Source organism: Pseudophryne corroboree, chromosome 10 (genome assembly GCF_028390025.1).
Source record: "Pseudophryne corroboree isolate aPseCor3 chromosome 10, aPseCor3.hap2, whole genome shotgun sequence".
Lineage (NCBI taxonomy): Eukaryota > Metazoa > Chordata > Amphibia > Anura > Myobatrachidae > Pseudophryne > Pseudophryne corroboree.
Window position 1 is genome coordinate 77874497 of NC_086453.1, and position 17074 is coordinate 77891570.

At 45.6% G+C, this 17074-nt stretch overlaps 1 protein-coding gene across 1 annotated transcript in view; it reads right to left on the reverse strand.

The window, feature by feature from the left end:
* The window catches only part of LOC134965206 (carcinoembryonic antigen-related cell adhesion molecule 21-like), a 270497-nt gene that overhangs the window by 14961 nt on the left and 238462 nt on the right, over positions 1-17074 (reverse strand). The window contains exons 8-9 of the mRNA XM_063941715.1: positions 9024-9147; positions 7554-7600 (exon numbers count right to left, since the gene is read on the reverse strand). Of these exons, the coding sequence (XP_063797785.1) occupies positions 7554-7600; positions 9024-9147 (171 nt within the window). The remainder of the gene's footprint in view (positions 1-7553; positions 7601-9023; positions 9148-17074) is intronic.

Genomic DNA, 17074 nt, shown 5'->3' on the forward strand with positions numbered 1-17074 from the left:
CATGCCTTGCAATAGTTTTAGCATGGCCAAACAGCAAAACTGTAGCAGGGTATGCTGGGATGTGTAGGTCAACAGCAGCTGGAGGGCCGAAGGTTCCCCACCCCTGCCTTACAGTGTGTTGTGTTGTGCTGCATCAGACCAGTGGTAGTGTCCTGTTCATCAGTCATTCCAGTCATTCCTGTGCCGCCTATTGTCTCATATAACTCCCAAAAAATAATGGAGAACAAAAATTTTGAGGCTAAAATAGGGAAAGATCAAGAAGAATGACTACCTCCTTCTGCTGAAGCTGCTGCCACTAGCCATGACATAGACGATGAAATGCCATCAACGTCATCTGCCAAGGCTGATGCCCAATGTGATAGTAGAGGTCATGTAAAATCCAAAAAGCCAAAGTTCAGTAAAAAGATCCAAAAAAAGAAATTGAAATGGTCTGAGGAGAAACGTAAAATTGCCAATATGCCATTTACGACACGGAGTGGCAAGGAACGGCTGAGGCCCTGGCCTATGTTCATGGCTAGTGGTTCAGCTTCACATGAAGATGGAAGCCCTCATCCTCCCGCTAGAAAAATTATAAGAGTAAAGCTGGAAACAGCACAGAAAAGAACTGTGCGTTCTGAGATGGTATCACAAATCCCCAAGGCGAGTCCAAGTGTGTCGGCAATTGCGATGCCTGACCTTCCCAACACTGGATGGGAAGAGGTGGCTCCTTCCACCATTTGCACGCCCCCTGCAAGTGCTGGAAGGAGCACCCACAGTCCCGTTCCTGATATTCAAATTGAAGATGTCACTGTTGAAGTACACCAGGATGAGGATATGGGTGTTGCTGGCACTGAGGAGGAAGTTGACGATGAGCATTCTGATGGTGATGTGGTTTGTTTAAGTCAGGCACCGGATGAGACACCTGTTGTCCATGGGATGAAGAAGCCCATTGTGATGCCTGGGCAAACTACCAAAAAAGCCACCTCTTCGGTGTGAAATTATTTCTCCACAAATCCAGACAACAGATGTCAAGCCATCTGTTGCCTCTGTCAATCTGTAATAATAAGTAGTTGTAAGGATGTTAACCACCTAGGAACATCCTCCCTTATACGTCACCTGCTGCGCATTCATCAGAAGTCAGTGTCAAGTTGTGAAACTTTGGGTAAGAGCGTAAGCAGTCCACTGACACCTAAATCCCTTCTTCCTCCTGTACACAAGCTCCTGCAAGCCACACCTCCAACTCCCTCATCGTCAACTTCCTCCTCAGTCAGGAACGTCAGTAGTCCTGCAGGCCATGTCACTGCCAAGACTGAGGAGTGCTTTCCTAACCGGAATTACTCGGTAGGATCCTTGAGTAATACGCCTGCTGTTGCTGCTGCCGCTGCTGTTGTTGCTGCTGGGAGTGGATCGTCATCCCAGAGGGGAAGTCGGAAGACCACTTATACTACTTCCAGTAAGCAATTGACTGTCCAACAGTCCTTTGTGAGGAAGATTAAATATGACAGCAGTCATCCTTTTACAAAGCGGATAACTGAGGCCTTGACAGCTATGTTGGTGTTAGACATGCATCCGGTATCCACCATTAGTTCAGTGGGACTTAGAGAATTGTTTGAGGTACTGTGTCCCCAGTATCAAATCCCATCTAGGTTCCACTTCTCTAGGCAGGCGATACCGAGAATGTATACAGACGTCAGAAAAAGAGTCACTAGTGTCCTACAAAATGTGGTTGTATCCAGTGTCCACTTAACCACGGACAAGTGGAACAGGGCAGACTAAGGACTATATGACTGAAACAGCCCACTGGGTAGATGTATGGCCTCCCGCAGCAACAACAACAGCGGCACCAGTAGCAGCATCTCACAAATGCCAACTTGTTCCTAGGCAGGCTACGCTATGTATCACCACTTTCCTTAAGAGGCACACAGCTTACAACCTCTTACGGAAACTGAGGAACATCTTTGCAGAATGGCTTACCCCAATTGGACTCTCCTGGGGATTTGTGATATCGGACAATGCCACCAATATTGTGCGTGCATTACATCTGGGCAAATTCCAGCACTTCCCATGTTTTGCACATACAATTAATTTGTTGGTGCAGAATTTTTTGAAAAATGACAGGGGTGTGCAGGAGATGCTGTCGGTGGCCTGAAAAATTGCGGGCCACTTTCGGCATTCTGCCACTGCGTGCCGAAGACTGGAGCACCAGCAAACACTCCTGAACCTGCCCCGCCATCAACTGAAGCAAGAGGTGATAACGAGGTGGAATTCAACACTCTATATGCTTCAGAGGATGGAGAAGCAGCAAAAGGCCATTCAAGCCTATACATCCACCTACGATATAGGCAAAGGAGGGGTAATGCACCTGACTCAAGCGCAGTGGAGAATGATTTCCGTCTTGTGCAAGGTTCTCCAACCATTCGAACTTGCCACACGTTCAGACACTGCCAGCTTAAGTCAAGTCATTCCCCTCATCAGGTTTTTACAGAAGCAGCTGAATAAATTGAAGGAGGAGCTAAGATGGAGCGATTCCGCAAAGTATGTGGGACTTGTGGATGGAGCCCTTCATTCGCTTTGCCAGTATTCAAGGGTGGTCAATCTGTTAAAATCAGAACACTACATTTTGGCCACCGTGCTCGATCCTAGGTTTAAAGCCTACGTTGTATCTCTCTTTCCAGTAGACACAAGTGTGCAGAGGTGCAAAGACCTGCTGGTTAGTAAATTGTCAACTCAAGCGGAACGCGACCCGTCAACAGCTCCTCCTTCAATTTCTCCCGCCACTGGGGCTGCACGGAAAATGATAAGATTTCCTAGCCCACCCGCTGGCGGTGATGCAGGGCAGTCAGGAGCGAAAGCTGACATCTGGTCCGGACTGAAGGACATGCCAACGATTACTGACATGTCTACTGTCACTGCATATGATTCTGTCACCATTGAAAGAATGGTGGAGTATTATATGAGTGACAGCATCCAAGTAGGCATGTCAGACAGTCCATATGTATACTGGCAGGAAAAAGAGGCAATTTGGATGCCCTTGCACAAATTGGCTTTATTTTACCTAAGTTGCCCCCCCCCCCCTCCAGTGTGTACTCCAAAAGAGTGTTTAGTGCAGCCGGTAACCTTGTCAGTGATCGGCGTAGGAGGTTACTTCCACTAAATGTGTAGAAGATGATGTTCATCAAAATGAATTATCACTTCCTCCGGGAAGACCTTTACCAGCAATTGCCTCCAGAAAGTACACAGGAACCTGTGATGGTGAATTCCAGTGGGGACGAATTAATACTCTGTTTGGAGGAGGATGTACACTGTGAAAGGGGTGAGAAACCGGAGGATGAGGATGAGGTCAACATCTTGCCTCTGTAGAGCCAGTTTGTGCAAGGAGAGATTGATTGCTGCTTTTTTGGTGGGGGCCCAAACAAACCAGTCATTTCAGCCACAGTCGTGTGGCAGACCCTGTCGCTGAAATGATTGGTTTGTTAAAGTGTGCATGTCCTGTTTATACAACATAAGGGTGGGTGGGAGGGCCCAAGGACAATTACATCTTGCACCTCTTTTTCTTCATTGCATCATGTGCTGTTTGGGGACTAGTTTTTTTTAAGTGCCATCCTGTCTGTAACTGCAGTGCCACTCCTAGATGGGCCAGGTGTTTGTGCCACACACTTGTGTCGCTTAGCTTGGCCATCCAGCTACCTCATTGCACCTCTTTTTCTTCTTTGTATCATGTGCTGTTTGGGGACTAGTTTTTGAATAGTGCCATCTTGTCGGCAACTGCAGTGCCACTCCTAGACGGGCCAGGTGTTTGTGCCGCACAATTGTGTCGCTTAGCTTAGCCATCCAGCTACCTCATTGCACCTCTTTTTCTTCTTTGCATCATGTGCTGTTTGGGGACTAGTTTTTGAATAGTGCCATCTTGTCTGCAACTGCAGTGCCACTCCTAGATGGGCCAGGTGTTTGTGCCGCACAATTTTGTCGCTTAGCTTGGCCATCCAGCTACCTCATTGCACCTCTTTTTCTTCTTTGCCTCATGTGCTGTTTGGGGACTAGTTTTTGAATAGTGCCATCTTGTCTGCAACTGCAGTGCCACTCCGAGATGGGCAAGGTGTTTGTGCCGCACACTTGTGTCGCTTAGCTTAGTCATACAGCCACCTCGGTGCAACTTGTAGGCCTAAAACCAATATTGTGAGGTGTGAGGTGTTCAGAATAGACTGGAAATGAGTGTAAATGAATGTTATTGAGGTTAATAATACCGTAGGAGCAAAATTACCCCCAAATTCTGTGATTTTAGCTGTTTTTATGTTTTTTTCAAAAATCATCCAGATCCAAAACCAAAACACGAAAAGGTGCTTTTGGCAAAACCAAGCCATAACCAAAACACAAAAGTGGAATTAGAACCAAAACCAAAACACAAAACACGAAAAGTGCCAGCCGCACATCTCTAATTTCAGATGTGTGCATCTATGTATAGGCAGGGGTTAAAGTGGGCTGGAACAGAGCGGAACTGCATACCATCAGTTGTATTTGAAGGCAGCATACGTTCCACCTCTGCAAGCCCACCTTGCCTGGCCCTGCTTCTCAATAGATGTGGCAGGTGGATGGTGCTACAGACAGTGACTCACTTGGCCTATCTCAGCCGCTGACCGCGAGTAACTTCACCGCTGACCGCAAAGTTCCCACCATTGAAGATAATGCAGCGGTATGTGCTGTGCGCGTCTGACAGCTCAGATGCGCACAGCCAATCAGGAGAGTGCCACGACGTGGCGCTCCCTGATTGGTTGAAGGGACCCTCTGTGACAGGAGTCACGTGGGGTCCCGGCATTCGGGGAAAGGGGTCCCATGTGTAAACATGGGACCCCTTTCAGTGCGTGGATCGGGTAATGCGTTTTCTTTTTTTGCCAAGTACGTGAATTACAAAATAGAAGGGGACAGATCTACACTGGATTTTGGTGAGTATAATTTTATTTTCAGGTACACCGTGGATTCTACTTGGAGAAGTGGACCGAACCTCGTGTGAACATAGGTAAGTATGTATGTATGTTGGTGTGCATGTATGCAATAAAGTTTTACTTTCACGGTGTCTGTGTACTGTTTTTATTTGGGTATTTTTTTTGCAGTAGAACTACAGGTACCAGCGGGCCCATTTCCCCCCCGCATGCTGGTACTTGTGGTTCTTTAAGTACCAGCTTGCGGGGAGGCTTGCTGGGACTTGTAGTTCTGCTACAAAAAACAATACTCTTTTTTTTACACAAGGCTATCAGCCCCCCATCCGCAGCCCTTGGATGGGGGGACAGCCTCGGGCTTCACACCTGGCCATTGGGTGGCTGGAGGGGGGGACCACTTGATTTAAGGGGTCCCCACTCCTCCAGGGTACCCCGGCCAGGGTTGACTAGTTGGGGATTTAATGCCACGGCCGCAGGGACCAGTATAAAAGTGTCCCCCGGCTGTGGCATTATCTCTCCAGCTAGTGGAGCCCGCTGCTGGTGTTAAAAATACGGGGGACCCCTACGCTTTTTGTCCCCCATATTTTTTGCACCAGGACCAGGCGCAGAGCCCGGTGCTGGTTGTAAAAATATGGGGGATCCCCTGTCATTTTCCCCCCCTTATTTTTACAACTAGGACCAGCTCAAAGAGCCCGAGGCTGGTTATGCTTAGGAGGGGGGACCCCACGCATTTTTTTCTGGGTTTTTTAAACACTTTTGTGCCGTCCAAAAAGTCGAATCCAGGACGCACACTATCCGTCAATTGGTCCGTTTTTCGACAGCGGGACTGTCAAATCCGTTTTTTATTGAATATGTCGAATTTGGTTCCCGGCGGGAGGGTATGTGACTGTCGTATTGTGTTGAATTTAAAAACACAATTGCATATACCCCATAGTACACACACACAGTACACACTACACACACAAAGTACACACACCCCCACCACCACATATACACACACAGTACACACTACACACACAAAGTACACCCCCCACCACCACCACATATACACACACAGTACACACTACAGACACCCCCACCACCACCATTAAGTTAACCTTGCCAGGCCTCCTGCAGCAGCAGCTCCCCGTGCAGTCTGTGGGCGGAGCTTGGGCCTGTATGTGAAAGCAGGACCCCGGAGAGACTGGAGAGGGAGGGGCGGCCAGCACACTGCCTGCACGGCTCCGTTACTTCTCAGGTGAGAGTGCTGGAGCCGGAGGAGGGGGCATGGGAGAGAGGAGGCCGCTGACAGTCAGTGACAGGAAAAAGTTTTTTCCTGTCAATGCTGTCAGTCTCATGTGGGCCTATTTTCAATGGGGGGCCTGGAGCTGCAGCTCAATCCACCCCATTGTTAATCCGGCTCTGCTAGCAGCCCTACACTGTGACATACTATGGTATATAAAATAAACAAGGGCAGTACCATGGAGGATACCAGTAACTAAGGCACTACTATAGCTCAGTAAATAAACTAGGGCACTATTATGTGGCATACAATGAACAATTGCTGGAGAGAACTATCTCTGTTGAAGCATTGGGACAGGGGCCCTTCAAAATGTTGCTATGGGGCCCTCAAACTTCTGGCTACGCCCCTGCTTGCATTCTCCCTCTCACTCACCCTCTTATTCTTCTATATTTGAAACAGGCTACAGTATATTCAATCTGTCCCCTTTAGCTGATGTACTGTATATATAGGGTGGCAAAAAAGAACATGGGGCACCCAAGTGACTAAGATTTGGGAACCCCATATAAAAAACCTCACAGGGTGTCAGAAAGTCACACTGATGGCATAAAACATTTTTTTTTTCTTTTTACCTGTCCTAAACATTGTTGGCTCAACTGGTGGCACCAGTTTTAAAAAAAAAGCATCTAAAATATTATAGCTTCTAAAGCTTCTGGGGTCCTTAGTGACCACCAGACCACAACCCATTCACTTTTAAATTCCCTTGCTCTTGTACTTCCCTTATTTATGTTTCCAATGTGTATTTCAGTACCAATATACTGTAAGTACTGTATACAGACAGAATTTAAAACAACAGTTTTAATTGACTAACATTCTTTTTTAATTTGTTTTTATTCTCAGCACCATCAATCCTAGTTGTGACTTTTGGCAGTGGCAAAGCACCATCTGAGAGTAGCTACGAATAACAGGTGTGGCATGATTGTGGGGGGGTGATGAGCTCTACCATCTTTAGTTGCTGCAATCGCAGCTAACGTCAGATGCACACCCTGAAAATAGCCATGATACGCCTGCATTTTCTGAACCCCCCCCCCAAAAAAAAAAACCCAATGTGTACGCCCACGAACGCTGGCTACCTGTCAATCAACCTGCGACTGCATCCCAACGAAATGCGATCACAGAAGAAATGCAAATCACAGGTTGTGCACGCGCAATGCGTTCGCAGCGCATGTGCAGATGGACAATAATCTGCCCATCTGCGATTTTGCTAATTTACAACTGAACCTGAATAAGGCCTCATGCGCTTTAGCTACTAAATCTTGATATTGTCTGAATTGCCAGATTTCAGCTGAGATATTGCTACATTTGTGGGTGCCTTACGCTTTATACCCTGGCAACAGAGATAGGTAGGTGGTGCAACTTACCATTGCTAGCTGGCTCTTCCATCACTGAATTCATGTTATTTGAAGGCCTTAAAAAAACAAACAGTAATTTCATCAGAGACTACGGTGGTCATTCCTAGTTGATCGCTAGCTGTATTCGGTCACTGTGCAGCGATGAGGCAAAAAAAGGCACTTCTGCGCATGCGGCGCAATGCGCACGCGTTAAGTAATATTACAACGAACTGTATACAGTGGCAAACGCAGGATTTGCATGGGGGGGTTTCCAGAACTGGGCGGAGCCAATCACGGGGGTGGGGACTGAGGTGACCCAGTATATGCTGGGTCCGTAAAACTAGTGTGTCGGTGTGTGTGTGTATGTGTGTGTGTATATATATATATATATATATACATATATCTACACATATATATATATATATATACATACACACATACATACATACATATACACATATACATAGCATATTAAACATGCATACATATATATATATATGTACACACACATACAGTACACATATATATATATATACACATGTGTATGTATATATATATATCTATCTATCTATCATGTGTGTGTGTGTGTGTGTTTATATGTATGTATGTATATACATGTGTATATATGTATGCACATGGATATATATGTACTATAATTAAAATAAAGTAAACTTTTATTGCACTTACAAGTGCCACCAGGAAGACAGCAGGCTGCAGAGGATGCTAGACAGCCATTAATAATACTCATGCAGCAAAAAAAAAAAAAAAAAAAAAAATTTTAGTGGAGGGGGGTTTCTGGGTGCTCGGAAACCCCCACTGGGTGCGCCACTGGTGTAGTTTCACACAAGGTCTAGCAAAGCTTTTAAGTCGCACTGCTGTCCGCCGAGTTATTGACATGAAGGAGGCGTTTCTGGGTGGCAACTGACCGTTTTCAGGGAGTGTTCAGAAAAATGCAGGCGTGCCAGGAAAAACGCAGGCGTGGCTGGGCGAACGCAGGGCGTGTTTGTGACGTCAAAACAGAAACTGAACAGTCTGAAGTCATCGCAAGCGCTGAGTAGGTATTGAGCTACTCTAAAACTGCACAAAAAAACTTTGCTGCCACTCTGCGATCCTTTCATTTGCACTTCTGCAAAGCTAAAATACACTCCCAGTGGGAGGCGGCATAGCGTTTGCACAGCTGCTAAAAACTGCTAGCGAGCGAACAACTCGGTATGACCACCTACATGCAGTATGCACTGTTCAAATGGTCAGTGCTGAAGAATGGGGACTTCACAGGAACAACATTTTCCAGGGAAAAATCTCTTAGACCTGGGACTATCCCACGAAACAAAAAAAAAACATTTGGTGTCTATGCCAATGAAAGGTGATGGAGCGAACAATGGGGTAAGGTTAAGGACAACATAAAGGAGGAACCAAAAAACAGTAATTCTGCAAGAGCTACAAGGACCTAGGGTACTCCAACTGTCTGTTTTGAGATTTTGCTATATGGAGGTTACTTACTTTTTTCGTCGTTTACATACAATGAACAGGTAAGATGATGCCGCAACAAGAGTCACCGCTAACAGAACTGCAACCACAATTCCTATGATGAGTCCTACATTTGGTTCAGATGGTGGTGGGTGTTCTGTAAAAAAAAAAAAAATGTTTGTAGTACAGTAAAATTCTGCATTGTTGTAAAAGATCAGTGTAAATAAAAATTATCATCAATGAGGTAGTTTATTAAAGGATGATTTCAACTAAGCTATGGCACGTTAAGGCAGTTAGTCTCCCAGTGCAATGTTCTCACACTCACTGTTGAGTACGTACAACACACAAAACCCTACCACAACACACCAGTTTACGGTAGAGATGTGCATTTCGGATTTTTCAAAATCCAAACACCCCAAACTTAGGGGATCCGAGTGTTTTCAAGTTCCTGCTTGAAAGTTCCTGCCCCACTCAGATCCAAAAATAAGGCAAAATATCATGTTCCTGGTGTTAGATCTTGCATGTTTTGGATTTCAATGTAGTCGGATCTTGCGAGTTTTGGATTATACGTAAGTACCTACCTCTTGATCACAAACGCCATTTCATACTGGAGAGCGGAGGGAAAGGGTGTGGGATGGGGGTGCGGGGCTGGAGGAGGCTGGAACAGGGTGTCATTAGGGTGCTTTAGGAGTATAGGAGGACTGTTTTAAACACTTACCTAGTGGTAATACATTTTTTCCTGTTTAGAAAAACACTTATTTAAATATTTTAAGAGTGACGCAGATACTAAATTAATATTATTAGCTGTATTGTGTTACTGCCGAGTGCCTGACTGATACGTGTCGCCTATCTGACCTGTCTACTACAAAATTATTAATATTATTATTATTAAAGTTGAGAAATTGTTCCTGCTGTTAATAAAAATGAAAACAAGTGACAGTACAAATCATAAAAGCAGGGTAGTGTTACATAATACATACTGGGTGCCTGGCCTTCCTGATACATATCGCCTATTTGTTTACTAGAAAAAAATTATTATCATTATTATTGAAGTTGAGCAACAGTTTCTGCAGCTGTTATTAAAAATGAAAACAAGTGACGCAGTACATATCATATTGGGTGTAGTACGATATGCCGGTGCTCGGGCTCCCGGCGACCAGCATACCGGCGCCGGGAGCCTGACCGCCGGCATACCGACAGCGTGGCGAGCGCAATGGAGCCCATTGCGGGCTCGCTGCGCTCGCCACGCTGCGCTCCCCACGAGGGAGAATAGTTGTCGGTATGCCGGGTGTCGCGATTCCGGCGCCGGGATACTGTGCGCCGGGATCCCGACATTCGGCATACAGAAGACCACCCATCATATTAGCTGTGTCATATTACTGAGTGTGTGTTTTCCCCATTATCTGCACCCCAAAATCATAAGTGTAAAAAAATTATTTAGCTTTACTCCTGTCCTGGTTTTATAAAATAAGACTAATCAAGGGATCAGTCTATAGAAGAGCAGAATTACCTAGACTAGTGCTGCAGCTGCTGCCAGTCATAGTCTTCTTCAACATCTACTAAAGGTGTACAAAAGGGCACCTCAAATCTAAACAGCATTTCACAATAGTTAAGGAAGCATTACCTCTCTAAATATGAGAGGAAAATTTAACGCCAAAATATGTAAAATTGCCAACATTCAATATATCACACGTAATACCAAGGAAAGGTTCAGACCATGGTGCTTCTTTGCGCGTGTTGGTCCTGCTACTGCTGTTTCATGCAATAAAAGGCCAATTGCGGAGTTTGAGAAATACAGGGCCAAACACAGTCATGCATCTTCTGTAACCCTACATTCAACACCTAGATGTGTCACCCTTAAAACAGATGAATCTGTGCCCCAAAAAAACAAAACCAAGGCTGAAGAACAAACTGTGCGGTCAGAAACTTCAGAAATCCCAGAGGAGAGTCTAGGAGTGTCCCTGTTACCTATGTTGCGGTCTGACATGTTTCAAATGTGACGATGAATAACACCAATGTTAGCTACCTTAAGCCCATTGGTAGCTTGGTTTGTGGGGCCCCAAACAAACCAAGCACTTAAACCACAAAAGCGGCAGTTGCTGTTGCTGAAGTGATTGGTTTGTTAAACTGTGCATGTCCTATTTAATATACAAAAAAGGGTGAACAGGAGGGCCCAAGGACAATTCCATCTTGCACCACTTATGGGATAGATTTAGGAGAAAAAAACATGGCATTATCCTCCATACTCAGACTTTCTGATGCACATCATAAATGTACTACAGTGGTATGTTACCCAATTAATAAAAAGGGAGGATGGGGGGTAATTGTGTCAGCAGGTTAGACTCCTAATATTTATTAGTTTGTAACATAGGCTAATTTAGAGAATGCAACTTTTCAATGCAGCTATTAATTTTACTGGCTTCTCTTTCAACCCTTTTCAGGAATCCTTGACAATATTAACAGTACATTATTTTATGGCCTTTTCTCAGCTCAGCTGCTGCAAAACAAATTGTGAAATGTATTTAATTTTTTATAAATCAATGACTTTACTTTCCTACCACTACATATTCCACCTTAATTTCACTGTACTGTCCTAAAGACTCATCTTTTAAAAACAATATTTCTATGGGGTTGTATAGTTTATTAGACTGCCATCCTCTCTGCTGTTGCTGTGTGACAATGTTTCAAAGATGTGCTATATTCTTTTAAAGTAACTGTGGTGTGTTTGTACTGATGGTCTGTTGCTTACTTTAGCCAGCCAGCCTATGGCCAATATTGGTGAACAATTTTGTAGCTTTGAGGTGGTCAAAATTTACTAGAAACACTGGAAATTAATCTTATTGAGGATAATAATACTGTAGGAACATAAATACGTCCTGGCTTGGTGTGGCCTGACTGCTTTGGGACATCATATTGTAACACCTAATATAGCACCTATTAGCACCTAATTATTTTAATCTTAAATCACACTTACTAACACTCTAATTATTACCTCTCACCTACAGTATCTAACATTCTCAACACATGGCTTGTGCTGGCCTGGTGGGTGCCATGCCCTGGACTTGAGCCAAAGTGCTAGGGACCCACCATAGGAGTTCACCTGGTTGCAGTTAGTTGGCTCATATTTTTGGCCCAAATTATGCTATGCACCTCAAATTTACTATTATATTGCAGAAGTTTATTATAATTATTATAATTAGCAGTGTTTACTATTTACAGTGTGCATCTGCATTTTCTCTTTTTCTGAGGGGGACTATAGTTACCTACTGGCCCTTAATGCTGCACCTGCTGGTACTTGTGGTTCTCCAAATACCAGCAAGTACTGCATATGAGACAGGCTTGTTAGGATCTGTAGTCCTACTGTAAAGGATAATATTACTTTTTACTGTAATGATTCTGTTCAGATTGCTCCTGGTGTCAGCTGATCCATCTGTGTCTTCCTGTGTTTTCTGTTCCATAGACTCTCTGTGTACAAGCAGCTCTGCAGGTGCACAGGGTTTGTAATTAGAGTTAACACTCCCAGCCTGGCTTTTTTCATTGGTTAGTGTGGCTGTTATAAGCCAGCCAGTGTAGATCTCCCACCCTGGTTATATGATTATAATTACTTTCTGCTAAGAACTACCTGGATTGCCTAGTTGTTACGTTCACTGTACTTGGTACTCCTGGAACTGGGCGGATGAGCCCCAAGTACAGGAACGTAAAGCTGCAATAGATACGGAGCTCAGCAGCAACCCCTACGGAACCTGACTCCGTTGTCTCACCCTCGTTGTCAGCCTACGCCTGCATGACTATGGTTTCATGGGCCCACGGCAGCCGCGTTTGAAGGTCGGATTATGTCTGCCCAACTCCGATGCCCCCCGGTCTTAGTTGGAGACAAAGCGTAAACTGAGATGGGGTGATGACAAGGGGAACCTCTAACTAAAGACAGAAATACAGAGTTAGGGGCGCTACAGAACTTAAATAAAGTATGTGGGGCACAGCCGCCAGGATAAACAACAAAGGAAATGCTGTCCACACGCCGACACAATACTGTTGTGTACCGGCGCTGACAGCATATGCAGAACCCTCTGCAAAACACCAGTAACTAGAAACTAAAGAATACAGCGGCCTTGGCCGACGGACGCGGCAAAACCGACACTCACGAAACCGGTACAAATACTGGCAAATGGACAGGAACCCCCAATGTAGCGGACACAGGCTCTCAGGACCGGAGGACAGGCAGAATCCCAAACAACAGACCGGTGGACACCAAGAAGCCAGATACTTGATCAGACACAGACAAAGCCACAGGACTTCTGGACAGGAATGCTTCTAGGCAGGACACTGGATCAGACACTGGATCAAGGCTGGAAGCAGCTAGACAGAAGCTCAGAAACTGGACAGGAACTATCACCGGCGTCTGTGAAATGCACTGAGACAGAATATAACAGACAGCCCTCCAATAGCTGCAGAGAACCTAATTAATTATGTTGTGCAGCTGCCCTGCTGCACAACTGACAGGTGCAATTAACAGACAGGTGAGGCTGAACACATGGGAACAGGCTGCAATTACACAGACTCACCACCGGCAGCAAACAAGAGTCTTCTAAACCAGAGCAAAGGGAAATCCTGGCCTGCCAGAGAACTAACACATAAAATACATAAATGGAAAACAGGAATGAACCTGTACCCTCTCCTTAAGGGTGGGCTCCGGACACCCCATGACACCCACGGGGAACAGAAACAGAAGTATAACATAAAATACATAACCAAAATGCAAAACAGGAATGAGCCACAGCCGTGGCTCATAACAGTATCCCCCCCCCTTGAGGAGGGGTCAACGGACCCCAAAATTCAGGTTTTCCAAAACAAGGTATACATTAATAAACCTGACACTGGAACAAACAGGCAAAGACAAGAAACAGAAACAAGCTGTGGCAACAGCTTGTAACAGTACCCCCCTCCCCCCTTGACGGTGGCCAAGACCCAAGACAAGACAAGACGGTGGCCAAGACACAAGACAAGGAAAAACATTTTTTTTTACACAAGGCAAGAGTCAATAATTATTTCTTTTTCTTTTCCTTCTTCTTTTTTTTTTATAAAGTTCTTGAGGTCTGACCAAGGTAATTCCCCAAACATTGTCTGAACTGATGGTACCTTCCAGCAAGGCTGGGTTCAAATCAGAGATTGGTTTTTTAACCTTGGGAACTGAACTTTTAGGCAAAGTACTACTACTAGAAGAAGACAGAAAAGCACATCCTGCAGTCAAAACAACGGGCTGAGACTTTTGTGCCAAGTTTACAGTATACGGTGGACTCTCAGCAGATAAGAAGGGTGATCTAGCGGAACCTGAACCAATTTCTATGGAAACATATCTCTTAATTACTGCATCACTGAATGCCGGGGGATCCTGAAGAATGGGATCTTCAGTTTTCATTAAATTGGACGCCCACTCAAAAGGCTCCCCTCTAAAGGAATATATCAGATGGAGCACAAGGTTCTCTGAAGTGATGCCCAGAAATGGTCTAGACAACATAATGATGTAATAGTGTTTGTAAAGCGCCAGAAATTGGACTAAGTCCCCATCAAAGATTATAGATGTTGAGATATCAACAGAGTCAGGATCTGCTTCCTTCCCATCTGACTGACTAGAGTGCTTTGCTAGGACCTGGTCACTACTGACCTTACTCGAGGCTGAGACTTCCTGAACCCCACCTGGGGCAGTGGCCCTCGGAACCCCACCCGGGGCAGTGGCCTTCGGGAACCCCGCTTGGGTCAGCACCTCGGATTCTTCTACTGGGACCGGGCCGTCAGCCTCCCTCTCTGGGAACGGGCCGTCAGCCTCCCTCTCTGGGACCGGGCCGTCAGCCTCCCTCTCTGGGACCGGGCCGTCAGCCTCCCTCTCTGGGACCGGGCCGTCAGCCTCCCTCTCTGGGACCGGGCCGTCAGCCTCCCTCTCTGGGACCTGGTCGTCAGCCTCCCTCTCTGGGACCGGGCCGTCAGCCTCCCTCTCTGAGTCGATAATTATCGATACTTCTCCCGGGACTATGACCTCCGGGACTTTTGCTGATGCTATAACTTTCAGAACCTCCACTAACGCTATGCCTCGTGAGTCCTTTCCTGGGGAAGCGACCTCTAGACCCTTCTCTGGGGCTGTGTCTCTCGAGACCCCACTTGGGGATATTACTTCAAAGATCCCTTCTGGGGTTTTGCTTCTCGAGTTCCCTTCTAGAACTATGGTTTTAGACACCTTTTCTGGGGTTGCGCTTTTCAAGTCCCTACCTGGGGTAACAACTTCTGAGACCCCTTCTGGTATTGACACCTGAGCTATTATATTCGATGTCCCTCTATGACCCTGGACATCGGGTACCGCTCCAGGACTCTGGGCATCGGCTACCGGGGTTTGTAACTCTGATTCAACAGGAGAATCAAGAGAGGAGAGAAATATTCTCCTTTGGTTCCTGAATCTATAATGGGGCTCCCTAGTCCAAGGACCCCAATTATAGGACAGAGTGCTTTTTAGTGTGGGTCTTGTGACAAGTACCTCTGCCACAGTGGAGACAGGACTAGGTCTTAAATCCTGACTCAACTTAGACAGAGGGCAGGACTTGTCGCCACACTTTGGCTTGCGCAACTCACAGGTCTGCAGATAGTAGCCTAAACCCCCACAATATAGGCATACGTTTAAGTTTCTGCAACGCAGACGCTCCTCTTCTGAGAGCCTGGGCCGTGGAAAACTTTTAAACCTTTTCTCTTCAATTAAACCTGAGGATTTTCTTGTCACCATATTCTGAACAAGAGTCTCTTTAGAGGATGAACTCTCAACAACTTCTGGCAAAATAAGCAAAATTTTGGTCAGAAGGATTTGCAGTTGCTTTAAGGATTGCTGCAGAACTTCCAGCCGCTCAGGTTTCAAAGCACTGAAAGCAGAGTTCAGGGCTGAGAGAGACGTCTGCAGGGCTTGCATAGTAGGCTTAGGAGGATTTCAAACCAGACAAGACTAGACTGGATTCTAGACTGGATTCTAGACTTGACAAGACAAGACTGGGTTCTGCACACTGGACTGGGTTCTGCACACTGGACTGGGTTCTGCACACTGGACTGGGTTCTGCACACTGGACTGGGTTCTGCACACTGGACTCTAGACAGGACTGGACTGGGCCAAAAAAGAAAAAACTACTATTGAGCTTTGTTTCTTTTTTGTTGTATGGCCGGTGATAATGTTACGTTGGTACTCCTGGAACTGGGCGGATGAGCCCCAAGTACAGGAACGTAAAGCTGCAATCGATACGGAGCTCAGCAGCAACCCCTTCAGAACATGACTCCGTTGTCTCACCCTCGTTGTCAGCCTAGAGAGTGGTCCTAGAGAGGTGGGGGAACTCCGCCCCAAAAAGGGGGCATGGTCTAAAAAATAAAGGGGCGTGGTCACACAATAGTAATAATGCCCACAGTAGTAGCACCCCAATACACATAATGCCGACAGTAGTAGCAAGAAAAAAAGAGACGTTGTTTTCCCCAGCACCCTGAATGATAACAGTAACCAGATATAAATCCCACAAAATATTAGAATTCAGAGATCTTGGTTACACATATTTGTGCAAATGTGTGAATAAGCCCCAAAGCCGCATCAAGGCGTCTCTGTATATTTGGGGTCCCTAGCGCTATATCTAGGTGCAGGGTGTGGCACCCCAAAACACCAGCATAAGCCAGAAAGTCCAGGGCAGCATAAACCTCCTAATGATAATTTGTGGACCCCTTATTCAAAAGTAAAGCATTCATTACCTTTAATACCAAGAAATAATGACACGGAGACTTGAATTTGGCAGAAAATTGTTAGCTATTTATTGTACCCTAACCATTAGTAAACCTGTAAATTGAAAAATGTATTTAACATGCCGATTCAGCCGGCATATGGTGGCAGAAAAAAGAACGGCTCTATTCAACTGACGCTAACCTTAAAACTAAAAAAAATTCAAAACTATCCTACTTTACATAACAAACTATAAAATCGGTAGTAGGTGCCCGACTCATACCCCCACGGTGACTACCCACCCTGATAGGTGATGCCGCTGCCCGCGGACGGGTGGTCGAGCGGCCTTAAAAGT